This window comes from Monomorium pharaonis, chromosome 10 (assembly GCF_013373865.1).
Source record: "Monomorium pharaonis isolate MP-MQ-018 chromosome 10, ASM1337386v2, whole genome shotgun sequence".
Taxonomy (NCBI): Eukaryota; Metazoa; Arthropoda; class Insecta; order Hymenoptera; family Formicidae; genus Monomorium; species Monomorium pharaonis.
In genome coordinates, this window is record NC_050476.1 from 18,314,195 (window position 1) to 18,340,352 (window position 26,158).

At 29.9% G+C, this 26,158-nt stretch overlaps 1 protein-coding gene and 2 long non-coding RNA genes across 5 annotated transcripts; 1 reads left to right on the forward strand and 2 right to left on the reverse strand.

Annotated features, from left to right (window-relative positions):
• The first annotated feature begins 1,890 nt into the window (after positions 1–1,890).
• Positions 1,891–22,898, forward strand: LOC105831819 (probable cytochrome P450 6a13). Of its 2 annotated transcripts, XM_036293145.1 has the most exons (7): positions 1,891–2,389; positions 16,946–17,121; positions 19,484–19,853; positions 20,566–20,900; positions 20,974–21,204; positions 21,275–21,526; positions 22,602–22,765. In XM_036293145.1, the coding sequence occupies exons 2-7, from the start codon at positions 16,953–16,955 to the stop codon at positions 22,763–22,765; spliced, it is 1,521 nt and encodes a 506-aa protein (XP_036149038.1). In that variant the 5' UTR covers positions 1,891–2,389; positions 16,946–16,952. The 2 variants fall into 2 exon arrangements, with proteins under 2 accessions (XP_036149038.1, XP_036149039.1); XM_036293146.1 differs by lacking the exon at positions 1,891–2,389 and having other exon boundaries at positions 16,953–17,121; positions 22,602–22,898.
• LOC118647717 lies at positions 6,087–6,684 on the reverse strand. The gene is made up of 2 exons (XR_004964895.1): positions 6,466–6,684; positions 6,087–6,381 (listed from the first exon to the last, which is right to left on the reverse strand). It is a non-coding gene; the product is annotated as an uncharacterized LOC118647717 (long non-coding RNA).
• On the reverse strand, positions 6,841–9,384 carry LOC118647716. Of its 2 annotated transcripts, XR_004964894.1 has the most exons (5): positions 9,053–9,384; positions 8,405–8,622; positions 7,769–8,155; positions 7,360–7,492; positions 6,841–7,024 (listed from the first exon to the last, which is right to left on the reverse strand). It is a non-coding gene; the product is annotated as an uncharacterized LOC118647716 (long non-coding RNA). The 2 variants fall into 2 exon arrangements; XR_004964893.1 differs by having other exon boundaries at positions 7,769–8,622.
• Positions 22,899–26,158: the final 3,260 nt, after the last annotated feature.

Here is a 26,158-nt window from a genome sequence, read left to right on the forward strand (position 1 = left end):
ACAACGTCTAATAGACCTCTTTGACGACCTCTATTGAAGGTCTAATAGACGTCCACAGTGCGGAACTGTGGATTTCTAATGGCTCTATATTGGACGTCTAATGGACGTCCACTGGAAGTTTAAACTTCCATGGCAGACGTCCATTAGACGTCTACTGGAGGTTTCATTTCTATGTGGGTTGGATTTAGAAGCAGAAACCAATCTGTAGTAATAAATTACTGAGCACTTACTGATCCGCTCTGTCTGCTGAACGCGCCCAATTAGTTAATGGAAATTATTAAAGCAAAATATGTTTTGATAAGTTGATTTTTAACAACTAAAATTATTTTTTATATAAATACTAAAATATCGCCTAAACCACAACCTTGCCCAAAAGATGTCGCCTAAATTAAACGCCTATCGCAAAATCAAAATTTAAGACGCATAGCAGAGCTTTCAAAATCGCCTAAATTGCGATTAATCACCCGAGTTGGTAAGACTGCACAGCAAGAATCGCTTGAACTGCATGCATTAGGCCAGATCTACAATAGGTGTAGTAAGCCTTAGGCCGGATCTACAATAGGTGTAGTAAGCCTTAAGCCATAATAATTAACCAATTATATTCGATTATTCTTCTCACATTCAATTACAATCGATCAGTTTCTTATGGCATAAGGCTTACTACAGCTATTATAGAGCCGGTTTTAATGAAAAGGACACCATGCGAAAAAGTTATATTAACTTCCAATTGTTTAGGCCAAGCGCGCGGTGTAGCGCATGTGTGCGTTCTAGTTTGCACATATATATTGTTGTTAAAACGTTTTGTTCCGTTACAAATAAAACGTTATACATGCAACTATGAAGACTAGAACAAGGATATCGATCATGTAATTTTTTCCTTAAGACGGAAACGTGAAAAGTGAAAAGTTTCATGTAACTATCTCTTTCTATTTGTGTTGAATAGAAAGAGACAGTAACTTGAAACTTTTCACTGTTTCACGTTTCCGCTCTAGGGGAAAAATTACATGATCGATACCCAGGAGACCGAACTAAGCCTGATTTCGCTTCCAAAAGTGAGGCGAAAATCTGTTAGAAATGTAGTACCAAATGGTGGCGCTGACGATAATGATTTATTGGAAAAATATGAAGTATAACGACGAATAATTGTAAGAACTCAAATATTTGACAATAAATGCAAATTTATAATAAAAATCTTAGCAATTTTACATTTTAGAGTACTTATCTCAGTTTTCTTATACCAATATTCCGGTGTAATCCCGGTGTATCAGCATTGTCAGCGCCACCATTTTTAGTACTACATTTCTAACAGATTTTTGCCTCATTCAAAACCACGGAGATCGGTCTCCTGGTTCTAGTCTTCATACATGCAACACTCGTACGACGTTTTGCAATGAACATTTCACTAACATTACATATATAATGTTATTAAAATGTTTCTTAATGTCCCAAAATAAACGTTTTACATGAAAAATTTATGTAACGTTATATAATTAATGTTTTAGAAACGTTTCATATATAACGTTAAGCTTACATTTTAAAATGTTACTGACACGTTACAAATTAAATCTTCCAAACGTTGCAAAAATTAATAATATAACGTTAATAATGTAACGTTACGGTTAATAATGTAACGTTACAAACTCGATGTTGCTTGAACGTCGCGTTAACACTTCTTTTACATTTCATTGTTCCAATTTACGCTTCGTAGAATGTTTGTTGACGCTTTTATTACTCTCCCTTTACATTCGACTTACGCTCCGATTTTACATTTTTACCAGGGACGTTTTCTAAAGGTTTCATGTATAGTAATACTTAACGAAATTTATTCCGGATCAACGACGAGAAATCTATTTGTGAAATACTAGATGATCGAGATATCCGACGGAGCCGAATTCGCACACGTGCGAATAGTCTCACGTTCCATATCAGCGGTCCGCGGAATTCGGTTCCCGCCAAGCCGTCGAATTCGGTTCCCGCCAAGCCGCCGAATTAATCCCACTCTTATCAACTCTTGCGCTTTTCGCGTGCTCCCTACTCCAGAGCGGTTTGCTTAATCCATTTGTCCGCGCCCTATTTAAATCAGCGCACAGAGGCCGGAGCGTCACTTTTTTGTCACCTTTCTCGTGAGTCACTAATTCTCTAATTTTTGCGTCAGTCTTTAACTGTCACTGTTGTCGTCACTTTGTCACTTTTTTCATTTTCATTTACTAATTGTCACGATAATCAGTCTCATACTTATACTTTTCAATTTTACGTGAACCTCTTATTTAATTATTGTAAATTCAGTGATCGCCTCTGTCAACCTCAGCAGTACCGTCAGTAGGTCAGTAGACAACGTCTACCTCCGACGACCTTTTGGCTGAATCAAACTCAAACTTAACTATATTAAGTGAGTACTGTTTAATTTCTCTAACCTTTTAGCAATTGTAATTCTCCCAGTGAAAACTGCTTAGTCAAAGTGATGTTAAAATGCCATCAAATTGATAAAAAGACACGATGTCAAAATAATGTCAAAATGATATCAATATGATGGCTTTTTGACTGCAAAACGTCCTATACTTTGAGTAGATTTTGATATCGGAATCGTCAAACAGACGTCATTTTGATGTCATTTTAATATCACGTCTTTTTATCAATTTGACAGCATTTTGACAGCACTTTGACTAAACTTTACAAAAATAAATTTAAAATTAAAATTAAGTTATGTTAAGCAGGAACAAAATAAAAACAAAAATATATTATAATTCTTCATTTTAGCGTCAGTTATACTTTTATTTGTACTACATTAATTGTACAATAGTTTCGTGTATTTTTTATCGCATCACATTATATCATTTTTTATTTCATATCACAATCGATATTACAAAAGAGAAATTGCACGTATAAATATTAATTATAAAATGCCATTACACTGCTTAATACTCTAACCGATAAAAAGATATAGACTATTAAAAAAATCTACAAAGACTGTAATAACACTATAAAAGACTATACAACTATATAAGACTATATAAAACAAAACAAAGTAATAATTTTTTAATTAAAATGGAAACAATCAAAGAGTAATAGTATAGAGTTTTTAAAGAAAAGTATACTATAACATTATACTTTAAGCATCAGACCCATATTCAGTTCTTCTTCCATTCGCAGTTTGAAATCAACGCTTGATTTTATCTTTAGCCTCAGAGAGAAAAGTATCAGAAAATCGTAATTTAACTGCACCTGCATATAGAATCAATGCAATAAAAATATATTATCAGAAGAAACACACTGATGAAATGACTGATGAAACACACTTTGCTTTCTATTATTAAATTAATTTAATATTTTATAACTTAATTACATATATTCACGAATAACTGTTCGCAGAAATATCTTTTCTTATATAAAAGTGTCCAAAAACATACATAGTATTACATATAGTTTACAAAAGAATTTACAAAAGAATACAGAGAATTTAAATTTAATATACAATAATAGTATCAATAAATCCATATAGTATCGTGTTTACCCTTCACATGCCCATGACATTTTAGTCTTTAACTGTAACTGTGCAAACGTATTATTAAATTCATTCTTTTACATCTTTAATTTTACATATTAACTTTATTTCTTTACATTCTTAGTTTCATACATATTACTCAGTTTTATATATATATATATTGACTTTGTAATACCTTTTTGACACACAAAATATATAAGTTTTTGAGTTCGCTTTCTAATTTTTTAGTTTTTCTTGTTTTTCATTACTTAATTTACTAACTTATAAAAATTTAATTCTATATAATTATTTTATCCATTTTTATTTATTTATTTTATGTTTTATTTAATTTAGTGTATTATTCATAATTTTGTCATAAACTTATCGACTATATTGTTTCCAAGTGAATTTTATCTATTACCTATGTATTTAAAAAGGATCTATGTATTTAAAAATAAATGTCTAAAACTAAGGTTAAAACATTGTACTTATATTTTAATTAGTAATAAAATTACCAGTTGGTCGATTACATAGAATTACATTTTTGTTAATTTATCACTAGCAACAAGAAAATTGAATTTTATATTGCAGATTCAGATTTGTTTAAAATACTATATTTTATATATAAATAGAATACAGCATAAATGTTTTATACTGTATTTTATTCTTCATTGCAATACATCTTTTCTAATTTTATTATTAAATATTATTATAAGTTTAAAATTGATATGTGATGTATACTTATGGACACTTTTAAGGAGAGAATTAAGAAAAGAAATACAAAGAATGAAAATTTGGATCTCTGTCTAACTAATGCATTTCAATATTTCACTACCTGAACTGCCCCAGTACTAAAAATACATGATTCTATACGTCACATATATTATAGGAAAAATATATAGGCTGTTCGTTTTTTAATACACAAATCGACATAATTTAATACACTTAAGCACAGTTTGCTACAGTTAAAGAAAACGTGATATAGTAATATTTAATATTGTAATATATAGCATATTATTTACACTGAAATATTATTATTGAAACACTTTTATTACTGAAACACTAATAAAGTCCAAATATACATGATACGTAAGTTTTGCATTAAAAGATTTCATTGAAATACTAAGAGCAAATGCGTTTTTCAGTCAAAGGAATACACTTCGACTCTCCTTCCGAATAGAAAGCATATCGATTATGTTTGCATTAAATTCTAAATGAACAGCGATGTGTGTCGACTTGTGTTAGAAATATCAACTGTATTTCGTAAAAGAAAAACAGCCAGAATAAGTAAATAACAATATAACTAAAAACAGCGATAAATCTCTCGTAGGCAAAAATTTTTGCAAAAAAATTGCATATTTTTTTGTATAAATTTCTGCAGTTTTATTGTAGATTTTTGTACAAGATTTTTGCCTTCGGAATTTTTCTGCAGAATATTTTGCAGAATTTTATGTAATGTTTTCTGCAAAATTTGATGCGAAATTATTTGCAAAATTTATATAGATTGTGTGTATTTTGTGTGCGTATGTGCGTTTGTGTATATGTTTGCGCCTGTTTGTGTGTTGGTATGTGCATGCGTGCGTGCATGCGTGCGTGAGCGCTTGTCTATATACCGAAAAATTTTACAGAAAAATCTGCAAAGAAGGTAAAATTAGTGCTAACATTTCTATGTAAAAATTGTAAAATATTTTTACAAAATGTTTTACATTATATATATATATATATATATATATATATACACTGAAAAAATGTAATATATTCAATAAGATATGTTATTGCGGGCTGCCAATTACAGATATACTCAATACAATAATATATGCTATTGCAGTATCAACATATTGTACTTGCATTAATAGCAAATATTATTGTATTGAGTATTTTATGTAGTTGGCAGCCCGCAATCACATATGTTATTGGCTATTACATTTTTTTTCTGTGTATGTACAAAAAATTATGTAAAAAAACCTGAAAATGGTATAAATTTATATACTTTAATTAGTAATAAAAATCTTCTCTACATTAAATATCTGCATTGTGAAACAATACTACACATTTTGACAGATATGACATTTATTGATACTCGTGTAAAAAAATAAAATATATGTTATAACAGAATTTTTGATTTTTTAAAATTAAAATTTAATAAATTTTGTAATAAAAAATTTTTTAAAAAGTATTTTTACACATCTTTGCAATATAGCTTCTCAATATAGTAAAAAAAATTTACTAAATTTTTATAAAACTTATTAAAATGATACTAAGCAAAATACCTACTTGATGATAACATTTCATATTTTTAAAAAGATAATAGTAGATTATAGTAAGAATTTTTTAAATTTATATAAATATAATTTTTAAATATAGGCTTTATTAAAATGTAGTAATTTTTTTGTAATGCATTAACATACATTTTAACTTAATAGAATTATTAAAATTGTACACTGTAATATACATTACAATAAAATAAAAAATGTGTAATTGTAATAAATAAAAGTAACACGTTTTATGACTTCAATTATATAACTAAACAAAAAACTCTGCTAAATATGACGAATTAAAATCTAATAAAATTTAACTGTTTTAAAGTAGTGAATCTGACTAGCAATTTTTTTTTTTAAACTGATTGAAGTAAAATCAGGATCGATGGAAGTCAATTGAATATGATAAAATTAATGTAATATTTAATCAACTTCTATTTGATTCTAATACTACTTAAAAAACAATTAAATTTTAATTAATTTTAATGTTTTGATTAATCTTTTTAATAAAAAAACAATATATTTTTTAAAGCATTTCTTCTTCTTTTAATCTCCTTGCAGCCTCATTTAATTTGTTCCTTGTAGCTGCATTGACAAAAGATTTATTATCTCTTGTACATCCAAATTTCTTTAAAACAAAACCTGTACAAAATAATTAAATGTTATGTAGAAATTAAATTATAATATCCAAAATGTTTATGAATATATATTAGAATAAAATATTACTTTTAAAAGCTTTCAGCTTAATTTGATCAAATGGAGGCTTTGCTATATAACCTTTCTTAACATTCGCATTACATTGTGTTCCTTTTACACTTGAAGTACCTAATTCTTTAAGAGTAAAAATTGTAGGAAGCAGATCGCTTGTAAAATTGCTTATCGAATCTGTTTTACACAATTTTATGTGCTTCTTTGTTATTTTAAAATTAGTAACTGTGCTTTCCATATCCTGTCAAGATAATTAATTTTAAATTTAATATAATTAACTTAAAAATAAAATTAAATATAATTCAATATTGTGTATTTATAAATTCTTGTTAAAAATTTAAAATTTTTTAATTTAATTAAAAAAACAGTGCTGCGAAATAAAGTAATATATAATGTACTGATAAATAAGTCTGCTCTTATTCTTCTTTAAAGAAAACAATAATTACCTTATAATTTTTATCAGAAGTTTTAGAAGCATTATTTAATTTATCACTGTCAGTAATTTCATCTATCTCAGAAAATTCATCTGTAATATTTTCGATGTTTCTTTCAATGCATCATTTTCTGATTCGATCGACTAAAAGACAAAATTTTTTTTCATAAATAATTTACAATATTTTATAAGTGCAATACATAAGAAATAATTATAGTCATATTTATATTTAAAAAAGCAAATATAGAATTAAGTATTATAGGATTTTCTTTAAAAAACTTTTGGTCGTAATGTATAGTATTATTAGTATACTAGCAAGTTCCATCCTTAAAAGATTAAATTAAATAAAAAAACTTGAATGCACAAGAAGAATGCAAACATTAAAATTATTTTATATTAAATACTATTTTAAATACTTTTTTTTTATATTAAATACTTGTATTTTATAAAAAATTTTAAAAATATTATTAATATATTACCAATTTATCTTTCTTATTGCATCTCATAGTTAAGTTACATGAGTTCTCCATTGTAAAATTTTCTTTCATTTTCAAAATTGCTTCTATATTTTTACTGTTTTTTTGCCATTTTGTAGCTGCATGTTATGCCAATCTTAAAATTAAATTATATATTAATACTTGTAACATTATACAATTTAGGTCATAGTACATTTATGCTAAATACTATAAACTTTATTTATAACTTGCAAATAATAAAGTTCTATAAAATTTAATTAAAGCTTTGAATAGTTACACAACTTAAGCTTAACATTTAAGAGTTTTTAACGCAAAATATTATATATTACTATTGTTATTACTATTTTATTATAAATCAGTTACAGTAATTTTTAATTATTTAATTTTATGTGTATAAGTAACGATGTATTACCTTTATAATTACAAGCAAGTGTAGTTTTCAATTTTCTATTTTCTTTTATTGTATTTTTTATTTTTTCTTCTAATTCCTTTACTTTGTTTTTCCAAATATCAGAATCCTCTCCATTGTTTTCATCATTTTTTAAAGTTTTGATATAATCATTAAGTTTTTTATTTTTTATTTTTAAAAAATTATTTTTATTTTTTAATTCTGTCAGTATATTTTCTTTATTTTTTATTGCATTTTCTAGTTCTTTTATTTTATTTTGTTTTATTTTACCATTTTTATAAAAAAATCTTTTTGGTTTTTTTGATCATTTATATTATCCATCACTTCTGGGATACTATCAGTCTTACTTTCTATATTTGTTTCATTTCTAGTTGTACATTTATAAATAACCTAAGAAAAAAGAAACTATATATATATTTCTTATTTCAAAGATTTTGAATTTATTAAAATAACTACATGTGGAAGAATAACGTCTGATAACTACACGTGGAATAACGTTTGATAACTACATGTGGAAGAATATGTGGAAGAATTAGACCTATGGAATTATAAACCGGAAATCATCCAAAGCCAAAATGAATTATAATTTAATAAATAAAAGTAGTATTTATTTATAGTAATTTTTTTCTAACTACTCACATTTACTGGATGATTTTCTTTCGAATATATATCATTTGACAATTTTTTATTTGCGAGATTGGAATAACTCTTCTTAATCTTTTGTTTGTTTATGCTCTTCATCGTCACTCGAAAAAATTATTTTTCTTGTAAAATGTTTGCGATTCTTAAATTTTTTGACATACTTGCAATTCCAAAATTTTCATAATTTTGCTGCTGTGCTCTCATGTCAGTCTATGCTACAAATTATAAGTTAACAAATAAATTAATTTACAAATAATGAGTTTTTAATAACTTATTAATATAAATTATATAATAATAAAGAATCACTGATCTGCTTATTGCGCATCATGTGTGAAACGGAACGAGTGGATATAATTTGCCCACATTCGAAATGGCCACGTTCGGAATGGCCACATGAAATATTGCACGGAGTTCAATTTGTCCACGTTCGAAACGGCCACGTCCGAACCCAGTCAGAAATAATTTCTCGAAAAGACGTCGTTTTGTTGTCGAAAAGATAAGTCGAAAATTTTCGAAATTTCTGTTCGATTCAATGGATTTTTGACTCCAATTTCGAGTAATTGTCGACTCTCATTTTGACATTGAAACGACGTCGTTTTGAGAATCTATTTCTCATTAGGAAATTAATTTAGAAGTTGAAATTACTTTGATTTATTGAGCGAGTTCAATCTTATATTTTTTAAATTTAACTGTCTTTTATCTTAAATAAGCCAAAAATAAAGGAAGAATACTTTCACTTTTCCAACGTGAATCAATGGACGAGTTCAAGTCAGCAAAACGGCTAGGTCTGCTTGCCGAGCGATTAAACATGATTGTTTTCCACCTTCGGATCCAACCAATTATATTCAACTGCTTGGCAGGCCTAGCCGCTTTGCTGATTTGAACTCGTCCATTGATTCGAGTTGGGAAGGTAACATTATTCTTCCTTTATTTTTTACTTATTTAAAATAAAAGACGGTTGAATTTAAAAAATATAAGATTATTATAAACTTTTTCGCGTTAAAGCCTCCGCACACACTTTTGCATAACGTATGTACATACATAAGCAAATTGATTGGCCCATAAGCAAAGTGCATAAGAAATTCAACCAATCAAATTTCTTATGCATTTATGTTATGCGTTATGCAAAAGTCTGTGCGGGAGCCCTTACGTGTAACTAATTAAAAACATTACGCGGGAAGATCTTTCTCTTTCTCTTTCTCTTTCCCTAATAGGTATCTAATATTTAATTTCTATTCCTAATATTTATATATAATTGACCCTATACAATTATACATAATTGATCACGCGATATACTTTACGGGCAAAATCTGTACCATGGTGACAGCATCTTTTATCCGATATTAAAAATCGATCTGAAATCTTGAATGAAAAGAGAATTGACCAATTGTATTAGTTAATTGGCAGAATTATTCAAATGTCAATTTTCTCTCCGTCCGGAAATGTCGAAATAAGATCGAAATAATATCAACTGTCAAAACGTCGAAATGAGATCTAAATAACATCGATTCGAATTTTGAATGAAATTTTTGGGAATATAACCCAAATAGCACTGGATGTTTCAAGGACGATTATTATTTATAAATTAATGTTAATTAATTTATAAATAATAATAAATTATATTATTTTTAATTTTCAAAAGGTTTATTTTAATTGTTTTACTTTTAGATGTAATATAAAATAATATGAAATAATACGTATTATTTTTTTATTTATTATTAACATTATTAATTATTGGTATTTTTTTAAATGTTTGTTGTAATATATTATTGTTTCTTTTTCGTTTTTTATCGTTTTGTTTTTATTTTTGTTTCTTTTTCTTTTTCGTTTTTTTTGTTTCTTTTTCCGATCAAAGGAGGGACATAGCAATTGGTCCGGGTCAAGCGCTGTCTCTGTCTAACCAGTAGCATAATGGTCGCTAGACAGAGAAAGAAATTGACCCGGACCACGTCTCCTCTTTGTCTTTCTGCCGGACACTTTTCAAGAGCTTTTTGCAGGAAATGCGCAGTTCATGCTTTATATCGATGATTTTTACAAAATGTGGATTAATCCACTATTGCAGCAAACCCTTTAATTAAAAAAGGCCCAAAAGAAATAATCAGACCATAATAGGTTTCCAAAATTTGGTTTATTTCGAACTTTCTATAAATGTCCGAAATTGTGACAAACGTATATCCCATGAACGTCCATTATAGGACTTTCTATGAATGTACAAAGTTGTGCCAAACGTATATCCTATGGACGTCCATCGAATGTCCGATGGACCTTATTTGAACTCTTAATGGACGTCCGAATGTCCAGAAGCGGATATCCATTAGCGGACATACAATGGATGTCTTTGTGCTACCTGGGAAGATTATATATCACATATATACTTAAAAAATTAAAAAATGTTGAAAACTCTCATTATACTTTATTTATAAACAATTATTGGTTACTCGAAAATGTTGAAATTTCGACACAAGTTTCGAATCGACAGCTCTTCGATATTAACGACATCGAAACAATATCGTTTCGAGAAATCATTTTTGACTGGGAAACGGCCACGTCCGAAATGGCCACGTTCGGAACGGCCACGTTCGAAATGGCCACTCGTTCGGAATGGCCACGTTCGGAATGACCACGTTCAAATTGGCCACGTTCAAAACGACCATGTTTGGAATGATTTTTGTTTGTTTGCGTGGAAAGTTGCAAACCCATGTGGTGCAAAGAATGCTACGCGCGCGCGCACGCACGCACACACACACACACACACACACACGCGCGCGCGCGCGCGCACGCGGGGGTGCAAGGGGACCTTCGGCCCCTCTCCCGCACCCACCCCGTCTAAGTCGCTAACCCATGTGCATTGTACTGGAAATTTTGTAAAACATATATGGCCATTTTGGACGTGGCCATTTCGAATGTGGCCGTTTCGAATGTGGCCCACATAGAAATAAAACCTCCAATAGACGTTCATTAGACGTCTGCCATGGAAGTTTGAACTTCCAGTGGACGTCCATTAGATGTCCAATATAGAGCCATTAGAAATCCACAATTCCGCATAGTACGTCTATTAGATCTCCATTAGACGTCAAAGAGATTTATTAGACGTTGTGTGGATTATTAATAGAGGCTTCACGGAACCTCGATAGATGACTGACGGATTTTGGCCCGTATTCATAGTCGAGTCTTAAGTCAGTACTTAAGATGATCTTGGTCAAGTCAATCTTATTCAATTAAGACCGTCTTAAGAACAATAGATTCCATAGTCGTGAAATAAGACGATCTTCACGAAGAAGATTGTGCTCAAGTAAATCTTATTTGATTCGAGATCATCTTGACGAAGATGTTCTTAAGGTTGAACTTATTAGATATTCGGCAACTTCCGTAATATTTCTGTCAGATTCTCCAATAGGAACGTTGCATTTATTATCATCTGCTCATGTTTTTATATTATTGTCATAGTTCATGGTGCAATAAGCAGTCACTGCAAAAAGACACTACTAATTATATTATTAAGTTTAATATTAATATTAATTTATTGAATTCTATAAACAAAGTAAGTCGAATATTCAACTTAATAAAATTTATTAAAAAATTTTCCTAATTGAATTATGTATTTATTAACAAAATGTCGTGCAAAGAAAATGTAAATTCGAGCAAAAAATAAACACAACAATGGAAAAAAAAGTATTTAAGTATTTAGTATTTTTTTTAAATAAGCATTTTATAAGCATTCTTTATTGTACTAAAACCTTATGTGATACATATGCGTTTCATTTATAATTTATCAATTTAATAAATGTCATGTGTTATATAAAAAAATATATTAACAATTATTTATAATCAAATCAATTTATATATTATTCATTATTACAATAATCCATTCATTTGTAATAGTAAATCCTCTGTTATTTATTTTAGCATGTCCTTCTTTTATTATTAGTAAAATTCCATACATAATTGATTTTTTTAAAAACCGAAATCTTTTTTTAAACTCATTTTTATTTCAAAAATTAAAAAGATTTTGTGACCATCTCAATTATATCTTTTTGGAAGTTGTATTTGTAATTCGTTTTCTTCATTTTCTTCATTAGATAAGTTAATATCTGGGATTTCAATATTTCTTGGTTTTTCAAAATTAATTATAAATATAAAACTGTCGCAACTTATATAAATTAGGTTAGCGTTCACTTTTTAAGTTCACTACAGACACGACTTGGCGAAGATCGTCTTATTTGCCGATATATACAGGGTGTCCCAACGCACGTGGACCATTACTCGTAAAAAGGTAAAGGGGATCGAGATGAATATAAAAGTCCAATATTGTCTTGGGTTAGGTCTTGGGTTGAGTCTCGGGTTAGGTCCACCAATAATCAAGGTATTAATTTTTCAAATTATGCGAATGAGAGCGCGCCAAGGAAAGAGCTTGATCCGCTTGAGCCATAACACTGAAAAAATCTATTATGAATGTTTGATAAGCTTTTATTATTTACTATTCACAATTACGATAGAAATTAATTAGATTATTTGAGAATTCCATACGTTAATATCTCGATTATTTGCAGACCTAACCCAAGACAATATTGGACTTTTATGTTCATCTCGATCCCTTTTACCTTTTTACGAGTAATAGTCCACGTGCGTTGGGACACCCTGTATGTCAAATAAGACGATCTTAAATGACTATGAATACGTATCATCTTAAGCCTGTGCTTATATTGAATAAGAAAAGTTTATGAAACACATTCAGGCGTTCTGAAATAAGATCGTCTTGGTCAAGTCACGACTTGAGATTTTGCTCAAGTCTTTGCTTATTTGTCGACTATGAAACTAGAGGGCATCTTAAGACCAAACTTAAGACGGTCTTGGAAATAAGTCTCGACTATGAATACGGGTCTTTGTGGATCGTTAATAGAAGCTTCATGGAGTCTCGATATATGATTGACGAAATAAAAATTTAAAATAAAAATTTTATTTTTTTCAAATTATTTTTATCAACAGTACATACTAAATTTAGAACAAATTTTTATTAATTAATTAAATTTAAATTATATTATTTTATTTTATTCTTACTTGCCGCTGGTAAGTTTTGAACCCGGGACCTTAGGATGACGAATCTTGTACTTTATCTGCTACGCCAATTTGACTCATCGATATGGGTACTTGTTATTGTCTACATAGGTTGGGTTCGGAGACCACGCTTTTGGCGCTGTGAGCGTGCTCTATCTTTCTTCGACATTCACTGAGCAACAAGAATAGAATGATACTTTTAGCGCTAATAGCGTCTCTCCGAACCCAGCCATATACCTATATATATGTTATAAAGGACGGAATTCATAGACCGATCTTAAGCTCAAGAATGGTCTTAAGTCTAACTTCGAGCCGACTTGAGACTTACTTAACCAATGAAATAACAGCATTGACGTCTCAAGATCGTGCTTAAGCTGGAACTTGAGTAAGATTTGACTATGAATTCCAGCCAAACTGACGCAATTATATTATTTTTTATAAAAGCAATTAAATTTTGCAAAACGTATTAAAAATAAATAACATTAATTTATTTACTTATTAATTTCATTGTTAAATTATTATCAACAATATATAGAATATATTTTTAAAATATACTGAAAAATATTTACGGTATATGAACTTGAAATATTTTTTATATTCTTTGATAATAATGGTATAAATATTTATTTTAAATATTTTTAGAAATGTTTATCATAATTTTTTTTTATATCTGACAAATTTGGACATAAAAATATGTACAAAATATTTATTATTTTCTTTTTATAAATATTTTATAAATATTTTATAAATATTTTGTGCTATATGGGATATTGCTTCACTTGGATATAATAACGTTAATTAATTGTTGCCTCATTAATATCAGTCATTTTGACATCATTTTAATGTCATTTTGATGCCACATGATACTGATTGAATTTTTCCATATAACATTACTATTTATCATTTAAACATCTATTTCTATCTTTTCTTATACGATATTTTATTATGCATGTTAATATATGTATATGATGTCAATTTTTCGTCATATTAAATGTTTTTTTTGACACAATGATGCAAAACAACGATTTTGATGTCATATTAACGTCATTTTGACTGAGCTGGCGTCTCGCTGTAAAATTCTTCCGATAACAGTAGTAAGTTTAGAAGAACCAGAAATTTGTCGTAATCCTGCCAACGACCCAGCCTATTAATTCCTTAATGACAATAAAACAATTCCAACAGAAAACTATTCCCGCTGCTCCAATCTCCCCACTATGGATTCGGTACCCCGTGCTAAAGTGAGTAAATGTTAAAACATTACTGGTAGATTTGAAAACCCGGAATACTTTTGCTCCAACAACCGCCAGCGAGCGTTCAATCGCTCGCCAGCGAAATAAGCAGAACATAGATTCCGCCAGCAAGTATTTGCCAGCGAAATAAGCATAGTTTAGATTCCGCCAGCAGCGTTCAATCGCTTGCCAGCGAAATAAGTCAAGTTTACAATACGAGCAAAAGTATACCCGGCGGCCCTAATCTACCGAAATAAAATGCTTACCTAAGCGTCCAGTCGCTTAATAAAGCATTTTCTCGTTTTTGCTGTAGATAACAAAGAAACGTCACCGTGCCGGTCGAAGGAAGCGGGAAAGAATACTAAAAGCTCAACAGCAAGCCCTGGAACGGGCCCTCCGAGACATAGAGACTGTGTGGGCTACCCGCTGGAGGTCCCCTCCACCCCTCCTCATGTGACCAAACTATCAACTTTGTTCCTGGGGGAGCGATCTCCCCCGTTGATCTTTCCCAGGAGGACACTATCTCCTTCGAACGTTATAAGCAAATTACAGCCAGCAACATCGAAGTCATTACCCTCAATGACTCCGACGACGATTCTCCCACTCAATTAGAACCGTTAGATCCGTTAACGACTTATGATAGTTCAACGATATCGAGAATATTAATATTTCCTCAGCCCGAAATGTAAGGGAACCCCGTTGACACTTAATAATAATTAATACCATACATTATTTTATTAATAGATACGTATAAAACATGTACATGTATGTGGTATTTGTTTATGTATTATTATAGAACATTTACAGCGATTACTTGCATTTATAAATTTTATACATCCTTTTGTAATAAGTGAAATATATGAAGTGTTTGTATTTTAATAACAACATAATTTTCTCAGTTAAAATTTTGTAGTATTGTACTCGTAGATTAAATATTAAAGTTGTAAGAAATCATAACATATTTTTCATAATAAAATTATGACATTTTTTTATATAGAAACATGTAAGATGATTCATATACTTATCCGTACCCACAATAATACCATATATTATACCCTGGTGAAAATGTAAAATCGGAGCATAAGTCGAATTAAAGGGAGAGTAATAGAAGCGTTAACAAACATTCTACGAAGTGTAAATTGGAACAATGAAATGTAAAAGAAGCGTTAACACTTCTTTTACATTTCATTGTTCCAATTTACGCTTCGTAGAATGTTTGTTAACGCTTCTATTACTCTCCCTTTAATTCGACTTACGCTCCGATTTTACATTTTCACCAGTACATTCATAAAATATATGTACAAACAGATCTCTTATACGTAATTATAACTATATCATAATTACATTAACTATAAGCCTACAAGATTTTCCATCGGTAACGAGCTGTCGCCTGGGTAAAGTCAAGGTGCGGTCTCATGGAGCGGATTATGCGGAAGCGGAACGAGCGGATCACCAATCGCGGGATCAATCTAATAGAACTCTTTCAAAGATTCCGTCGAAACGGTCCTGTGATTGGTGATCTGCTTGTTCCGCTTCCGCATAATTCGTTTCATGGGACCGCATCCTCAGTGTAAGCGGACTGCCCGAAACTCAAAAAGAAGAGCCCCGGTCAGGCGACCGAAGCGTCGCGACGCAACATAAAAAGAAAATCCCCTAGATCCGGACATAACACTAAGGGCCGATTTCACCAACTCCGGTTACCTTAACTAGAGATACTATAACAGAGATTCGCCAATGCGTTAACGATTTCTGATTGGCTCCCGTCGCTTGGGGTATAACCGGAAGTATGAGAGAGAAAGATAGATATAACTGACAGAGAAAGCCTAGCCGATCTAACCTGTCACCTGTCACCTGTCAAAAGAAAACAGAGTAAACCGCCATCGAAAACGTCATATCCGATATCCGGTTTTACCCCAAGACGGCACATTGGCGAATCTCTGTTATAGTATCTCTAACCTTAACCAGTTGGTTATTCCATTGGAATTGACCAATCGCATTTGTTAATTTTGCTTAACGACAAATACGATTGGTCAATTCTAATGGAATAACCGGCCGGTTAAGGTAACCGGAGTTGGTGAAATCGGCCCTTAGTACATTTGATGTAAACGCGCCCATACTAATCCTTTGGTGCGCACCAAACTTTATACGCATACCAAGGTTTTGATGATGTAAACTAGGCCATTATCGTGTCCTGTGATGATATGTATACATATTTAAGTTATTTCTTTGTATAGTAAAATATATTTTGTTTCAGATTTACGATGGTACTTGCGGAATTAATTGGGATTTTTATCATTGCCTTGAGCATTATATATATTTATTATAAGTATGTAATTTTCAATTTTTGGTACAAGAAAGGTGTTTTTTATGTTAAACCTATCGTACCAACTGGAAATGTTTCATCATTTATTACTGGAAAAATACAAATAGGTATCTTTAATATTTGTTACAATATTCTCTCACATATAATGTAAATATATAATAAAATTTAATTTTTTGTGTACAAATTTATATGTTACATTCATATATGTAATACTCCTATATTGCTAACGTCCTAAGATAGCACGGTGCAGACGTATATACTCGTGTCTTTCTTCCGTTGGTTACATTTTGCGTTGCGCGTATGCGTTGGCTCTCTCTCAAACGACTAATGGTATACTTTTTACACAGGCGTCGCAAGCGATATATAAATACAATATATAAATTAATTACGATTAAAAAAACCGGCAGCAGCTGCTTATAACTGTGCTATGTTATTATGTTATTAGTGAAGAGGAAAAAAACCAAGAGAAAAATCCAGGTATGTATATGCGTATTAATATCTACGATTATACGTGCCAATGTAAGACGTTTGTGGCTATTTTTGGCTTTAGTCATTTTATCATCGCTTGCGATGCCTATAAGATAAAAAGTATGCCATTGGTCGTTTGAGAGAGAGCCAACGCATGCGCACAACGCAAAATGTAACCAACGGGAGAGAGACACGAGTACCCATACAGCACGGGGAGCTCCCGGGGAGCTCCCGAGGAGCTCACAAAATTTTTCATAAGCTTCATTTAAGCTTCCAAAAGATTCGCCCGCAGCTGCTATGTCCGCTTTTGAGAGCTCCTTGAGAGCTTCATTTGAGCTCGCAGGGAGTTTATAAATCATGTTTTAAGAGTTCCCTGCGAGCTTCAAAGTAATTCCCGGGAAATTTCTATATAAGCTTTCCGGGAGCTCTTATGTCCGCTTTTGGGAGCTCCCTGAGAGCTTAGATGAAACTATCAGGGAGCTTATATAAAAGCTTCACGGGAATTATTTTGAAGCTCGCAGGGAGTTCTTAAAACATTATTTCTGAACTCCCTGCGAGCTTAAATAAAGCTCTCAGGGAGTTCTTAAAAGCGGACATTGGAGCTGCCGGAAAAAATTTTATTTTTATATTTTCTCAATTTTCGGAAGCTCTCTCTGAGTTACGAAGGCCCACGAACTCTCTTCGTGTAACAAAAACAATATATATTACACTTTGCTGCTAGTGAAGTACTAACTGCTAGGTAAGCCGTGAGTGATGGTTTTCTTTTATAAGCCTTTTGGAGTAAATTTTCTCACGAGAAGGAAGAGCGCCGTGCCTTCGCCTAGTGGTGATCTTGCGAACTACTCGCGGCTTATGACTATACATGCAGTACATTAATTTACCCGATATGTTCAATCTCTGGGAGTTTGTTTTGTCAAATTTTGTAAACTTCTTAAAAACTCAGCAAAACGAACTCCCTGGGAGCTTGTTTTGTCGAATTTTGTAAGCTTCTCGGAAACTCAGCAAAATGAACTCCCTGGGAGCTTGTTCTGTCAAATTTTGTAAGCTTCTCGGGAGCTCAGCAAAATAAACTCCTTGGGAGCTTGTTTTGTCGAATTTTGTAAGCTCCCCGGGAACTCAGCAAAATGAACTCCCTGGGAGCTTGTTCTGTCAAATTTTGTAAGCTTCTCGGGAGCTCAGCAAAATGAACTCCTTGGGAGCTTGTTTTGTCGAATTTTGTAAGCTCCCCGGGAGCTCAGCAAAATGAACTCCCTGGGAGCTTGTTCTGTCAAATTTTGTAAGCTTCTCGGGAGCTCAGCAAAATGAACTCTTTGGGAGCTTGTTTTGTCAAATTTTGTAAGCTTCTCGGGAGCTCAGAAAAATGAACTCCCTGGGAGCTTGTTTTGTCGAATTTTGTAAGCTTCTCGGGAGCTCAGCAAAATGAACTCCCTGGGAGCTTAATCGGAGCTTTGTGCTGTATGGGTATATACGTCTGCACCGTGCTATCTTACAGCTTTCAAAGGACGTTAGCAATATAGGAGTACTACATATATGGTTACATTATATATTTTATACATTTAGCTTGAATTTTTTCTTTGAAAACAGCCAGGACGGAAGAACTATCTGTTTAAAAGTTATGATAAATTTTGTAAGTAGGATATGTATATTCAAAAAACACGAAAGGGTTAAAATGATAAAATTAATAATAATAAATACTTAACAAACACGAAGTTTAATAGAAACATATAAATTAAGATTATGTACATATATGTATGTATATTCTACGAAAAATTTTATTATTTTGTGTGTTAGTTTTTTTTGCAATACAAAATTATGTAAAACAATTGTTTTCTGTAAAAATAATTAAAAGTTTTCATAAAAATACATATCTTTTAATTATTTTTTAATATCATTATTATAATCTCTTTTTAAACTTATAAATAATTTATAATGTTTATTTACATTTCTGTTTATAATAAAAATGCAAAAGTAATTAAGTAAATTAAGTAAATTTGTCGACAGGTGTATTTTTGCGTGATCTATACATGAAATATAAGGATCATCGGGTTTTTGGAATTTATGCATTTTTTAAACCCATCTTGGTGATTGCCGACTTGGATCTTATTCGAACGGTATTAACAAAAGAATTTACAAGTTTCCATGATCGTGGGATGTATACCAACGAAAATATTGATCCATTGTCTGCCAATTTATTTTTTTTACCTGGAAAAAAATGGCGAAAGTTACGTGCCAAAATAACACCTACTTTTACTACGGGAAGAATAAAGCAGATGTTTCCGATCTTGAAGAAATGTAGCGGAAAACTTTTAAAGAATCTAGAAAGTAAAGCACAGATGGGAGAATCCATCGAGATAAAAAATATATTAGCAAGGTAAATTGTTTAAAAAAAACTTATTTAAACTATTATAACTACTAGTACGATGATGACAAAATTCTTATAAAATTGAAAATAAAGTTATTATTACATTAGAACATTAGAAATAGAAAATAATAGCATTAAAACACAGTTTTTTTTTTAATTTATGAACTATTGTTTGACGAAAAATAATTTTGTAAAATTATATTTTTAGAACAAAACATAATTCATAAATTCGTATTTGGTTGATTACTAGTACAAATAATTTTAAAAGTCTCTTGTGTGATACTCGAAATTGCATCAACAAGTTTTCGAATGGAAACAAAATTGACCAATTACATTGCTCAATTGATCAATTTGCTTAAAAACTATTGATTTTCTTTTTCTATTCGAAATATCTATATCTAATTGTATGTATGAAATAGTACAAAATACATTGCATTATTTACACACTGCACTGAGAAAAAAATTTACTAAAAAACAATAAATGCGTGTCAAGTTGTATGCAAACGCATGATTTTCTAAAATTAAAGAAAATGTTTTATTTTTTAGTAAATGTGTATACACTGAGAAAAATATTTAATAAAAGACAAAATATTTTCTTTAATTTTAGAAAATCATGCGTTTGCATACAACTGAACACGCATTTTTTGTTTCTTAGTAAATTTTTTTCTCAGTGTTAGCTCAGAAAGATATACGTTTTTTAATATTTAATTTTTATTAATAGGTATTCAATAGATGTAATTATGTCAACTGCTTTTGGTATCGAATCCAACTGCATTCAGGATCTATCTAGCGATTACTTTGTCCAGGGAAAAAAAATTTTTAAGCTAAATCCAATTTGGATTGCTTTGTTAATGTTCATGCCAAAAATTATGGACCTTTTTTCTATCCCACTCATTGACAAATGTATCTCCAATTTTTATATAAATGTGTTCAGAGAGAATGTAAAATATAGGCAAACTCATAATATTATTAAAAATGATTTTATGAATCTACTCATACAACTAATGGAAAAAGGTTACATTGACGATGACGATAATGAAACTATCAATATGTCAGGTTAATACACATATTTTATGTATACTTTTATATTAATATTTTTTTATATACATATATAATTTTATTTTATTAGGAACCACAAAGAAGATCACCATGTTGGAAGCTGCTGCGCAAAGTTTTGTTTTTATCGCAGCTGGTTTTGAAAGCTCCTCGACGACCGCGACATTCGCTTTATATGAATTAGCTCAACATCAAGATATACAAGATAAAGTTCGCGAGGAAATTGACGAAATATTGGAAAAGCATAACGATCTGTCTTACGACGCAATGAACGAAATGATATATCTGCATAAAATAATAAATGGTAAATATATTGCATTGTATTCAGATATATAATTTTTATACTTTGTTCATACTTTGTTTAAATATGACAGAAACTATGAGAAAATATCCACCTCTTCCAATGATGAATCGTGTTTGTACCGAGGAATTAGACTTACCGACGACAAATATTCGTGTGCCAAAGGGGACATTAATTACTGTACCGGTGCTTGGACTGCATCGAGATCCATCTATATATCCGGACCCAGATAAATTTGATCCTGAACGATTCAATAAGGACGAGATAGCAAAGAGACATCCGTACGCATATTTACCATTCGGGGAAGGCCCACGAAAATGCATTGGTAAGAATATAAATTAATTTATTAATACCTTATATGTATATATATATATATTACATATCGTCTCTTAATTTCTCAGATGTTTATTTTTGAATATATTATGCAAAATCATTAATTATTACAAAATTAAACAGTATTACTCTTATATTATCTGATAAGACATTTTCTAGTTTAAAAGACACACGTTTACATTTTTAAAATTTTATTTTTAACTTTTGTTGTGTAATAAATGTAAAGGGGGTAAATACCTAAATTTAGAATTTTTTGTTTGGGCTTATAAACGGTTTAAAGGATTGAAACCACCCTTTAAAGGTAAAGACATTTTTGCTTTTTCTTGATATATCTCGTAAATTAAACGAGATATTAAAAAATATTTTATACAAAAAAATATTTTTCAAAAACAATTTTTTTCAAAAAATGAATAGAATAGTTAAATAGAAGTATTTATGCTGTAAAACTTTTGTATAAAACATCTTTTGATATTTTGTTTACGAGATACATCGAAAAAAGGCAAAAACCCTCAACTTTTAAAGGGTGGTTTCAATCCTTTAAACCGTTTATAAGTCCAAACAAAAAATTTCTAAATTTATGTATTTACCTCCTCTACATTTATGCCAAGTTTTATCAGAATTTTCGGGTTTGCGAGGTTTCCTTGTGAGTCTATAATATAATTAATTCTTGCCTTTAGTTCTTTTTCAATTCCATAAACATAGTTTGGTTGTAGTCCGGTATTCATTGTCGGTTCTTATATTTAAGATCATCTTAAATACTGTCTTAAAATGCTATCAACCAATCACAGAGTCGTATTAACATTTTAAGACATTGATTGAGATGATCTCGAAATAATATTCGACTATGAATACCGGCCGTAGATCTTCAAAATTGGCAGCGCTAATGTGAACTACATATCACATATTCATTGATTTTGAAACATTTAGTCTTCAACTAAAACTGTAATGTAATTTAATAATACTGATGCTCATGAGTATCTTGAAACACTGTAAAAAATTGAATGTGAAAAATTATGACTTACACACACACAAAGTCTTAAAAGTATCATGTGTTAATTAATTTTCAGGTGAACGATTTGGGTATGCACAAGTAAAAGTCGTACTGATTTGTCTTCTGGCCAAATACAGATTCAAATTTCATTCCCGGACTAGGGTCCCACTTTGTTTTAACGAAAGAAGTGCCGGTCTTACAGTAAGAGGCCATGTACACCTTATTATTGAGCAACGATAAAATAACTCGTGGTCAAATTAATTTCTTGTTTGAATATTTCATACATATTTTATACGTATTTTAAAGTAGTTTTCTAAATATTTATACGTTATCAAATATATTATCATTTTGAATACAATAACTTAAACAGAGATCAATGAGTGCATTTTTATTGTAAGTGGTATTGTAAGTGTGGCAAAAAAGAGATCAAGTATTAATTTTTAACCACTGCTGTATATATTGCAATTGTCAATAATTATTTTCAGTTAATTTATATATATTATAAAATATATAACTTTATAAACCATATTTTAATCGCAATACATTTCAATATAATATTGTTATCGATGTGCTATTTTCCACGTTTACATTACAGTATAGATGCAATATTTCTATAATATTAAAACTAACTGATAATGTTACTAATATTGCAAATTTGTGCATTTTTAAAAGAAAAACAGCCGAGTTAAATATTGAAAAAAAACACATTAATAATTTTACACTATTTCAGTATTGTTTAGACATCATAGTTTAGACATCATAGTTTATAGACGTAATCTTTTTACAATATTAATACTAACTAATAATGCTACCAATATTTTGCATTTTTTAAAAGAAAAACAGTTATGTTAAATATTAAAAAAAACACTAATAATTTTACACTACTTTAATATTATCTGCTTTTTTTGGAGTCCTTTCGGAGGCACGGCGGAACCAATTAATTATGCCTAATTCTATCTCTCTTATATTTATTATTTTTTATATGTAATTGCTACTTTTTGTTTTATTAAAAAATTTTTATTTTTTAAATATTTTTGAAAAAAAGTTATAAAGTAAAAAGTTAATAAAGTTATTAATCTCTTTCGATGAATTCAGTAAATGTTGCATATAATTTTTAATTTAAAGTAGTTTTGTACATATAAAAACTTTTAAAAAAATTAACATATATATATTAATAATGAATATATCCATTTACTTTATTTAATTCTTCTGAAATTAAATTTTTATAAGAAAAAAATAATAAAGGAAATATTTTAGCATAAAAATAATATTTTATATATTTATAAACTTAATTTTTAATTAAAATGTAATTTTTTTTAATTTAAAATTTTAATTTTAAAAATATTATATATAATTTTAAATAATCTGTATAAGAATCAACATTTTGTTAAAAATAAAACCAAGATAATTGATATGACTATTTAAAGTAAAATAATAAGTTTCGTAATACTCTCAGAATCAAACAAATTTTATCTTAAGAGTTTTTCTCATATAAATATGTAATTTGCCCTGTTGTATATATTTCTTATTTTATTGTTTTTAACTATATTATTTTTAATTTAATTTATTGCATAAATTTAACTCTATGTCAATTAATGTTTATACTTTTAAATATTATTGTTATTTTAATATTAACTTTAAACTTTTTTTTAATATGTTTATATTTAAACGGCGTTAAAGTGCTTGAACATCAAGTAGATTTTATTAAAGCTTTAGTTCGCGTTGTCGCTGCTAAAACTATTACGTTGTGATGTGAACAAAAAAATAAATTACTTTTCGCGGAAGATGACAGTGTACTTAAGTGTGAAATGGCAGATATTAATAACATTAAGTGCACGCGAGAAACGTATAAAAATGAAAAACTAGGCAGGAAACGCATGTTAGCAGATTATAAATATTCGGTTAAACAAAATATGAGTTAATAATATTTTTGGTGTAATATGTGTGTTTGTGGATGTATATGCGTGTATATTATATATAGATAAATACAATTTATGTATAAAATTGCTGTATATGTATAGATTGATTGTGTATTGTGCGTCTATTGCGTGTGTATATATAATTTATGTACAGAATTGGTATGTATGTGTGTGATGTTATGAAGTAATAGTTTTTTGTAAAAGTGTGAGTGTTTAGTTTATATCATGAGATAGGTAGGACTCTTCTCTACTCTGATAAAACATTAATTCTGAAGAAGTCATGCTTTCCATGTAAGAAGCAAGGCATGCCTTCAGGTTGACATAATATCGGAGGAAAAGATGCGAAGTCTTAGCAAGAGCGGGACATATCGCATCTGAGAAGAATTTTAGTGTTGTGAATATTTTTGTATGTTTTGTATGTTGTTTGTAAAGTATGAGTGTTTGTATCATAAGATAGGCAGGATTCTTCTCTACTCTAATAAATCATCAATTCTGAAGAAGTCATGCTTTCCGTGTAAGAAGCAAGGCATGCCTTCAGATTGACATAATATTGGAGGAAAAGATGTGAAGTCTTAGCAAGAGCGGGACATATTACATCTGAGAAGTGATGTAAGTGATATTTTTTTATTTATATAAGTTGTGTGCGTGTATGCAAAATTTAGCGAATTGTTATGTGAGTGAATACGTGTTCTAATGCATTATATATTTATATACGCGCGTGTATGTATAAAATTGTATTGTGAATGGTTGTGTGAAATGTTGCATGATGCTGTGGTTACATTTTGGCTGTATTCCAAATTATATTGCAAGCACTGAAAATCTATAGTTCACATTATGTATACTATACATTTTCAGTACAAACAGTGAATTTTAGAATACAGCCATTATATGCTTGCATCAAATTTTTTAACCACACCGGATATTATATAAATAGGTATCCGACAGTCCGCAGTCTGCAAAGTGGGACGGAAAAATTTGTTGCAATTTTATTAAAATATTAAATACTAGCTATGCCCTGCCACGCGTTGCTGCGGCTCTCTATTCTTATGCTACATTTTTTTCAAATTTTCTTTGCTTTCGTTGTTTAACTTTCAAGAGCCTTGCTTTACTGTTGCTCTTTTTATTTTATTTTTGAATAAGCATTTATTTATCTTTAATAAATCTAATTCATTTATTCACGTACTTCTAACTTACTTTATTTATTTATTGCCTATGGCATTGTATTCAATTAATTTGTTTCTATTTATTGTTTTGTATTTTTATTATAATGTAATATAAATCTTATTGTAGAGACTACAAAAAAATGCTAGATTTGGAACACTTATTTTCTAAATTTTTGTAGTTTTTTAGAATTTTGTAGAAATTTTTCCGCCAGAGATGTCTAAAATAATTTTTATATAAGACGTCTCAAAGATGTCATAAATTTGATAAAAATAGGACGTCTATAAAACGTCATAAATAAAAAAAATTAAACGTCTTTTAGACGTCTTAAAACGTCTTAAATCGGGTCATAAGACGCCTTAAAGATGTCTTTCTGATAGTTTTATATTCTCTGGGATTATGCCGTTTTAACAACAAGAGTCGAATCGAAGCGTCCTTTTGGGTATGAGTACCTACTATTACTAAGTTTTTTTAGGAAAGGGAGCCAAGCTTTACCTATCACCAGTTTTGTACCTGCACAAGTAAAAAATTTTGCTTGTTTCCTTTTGGGATC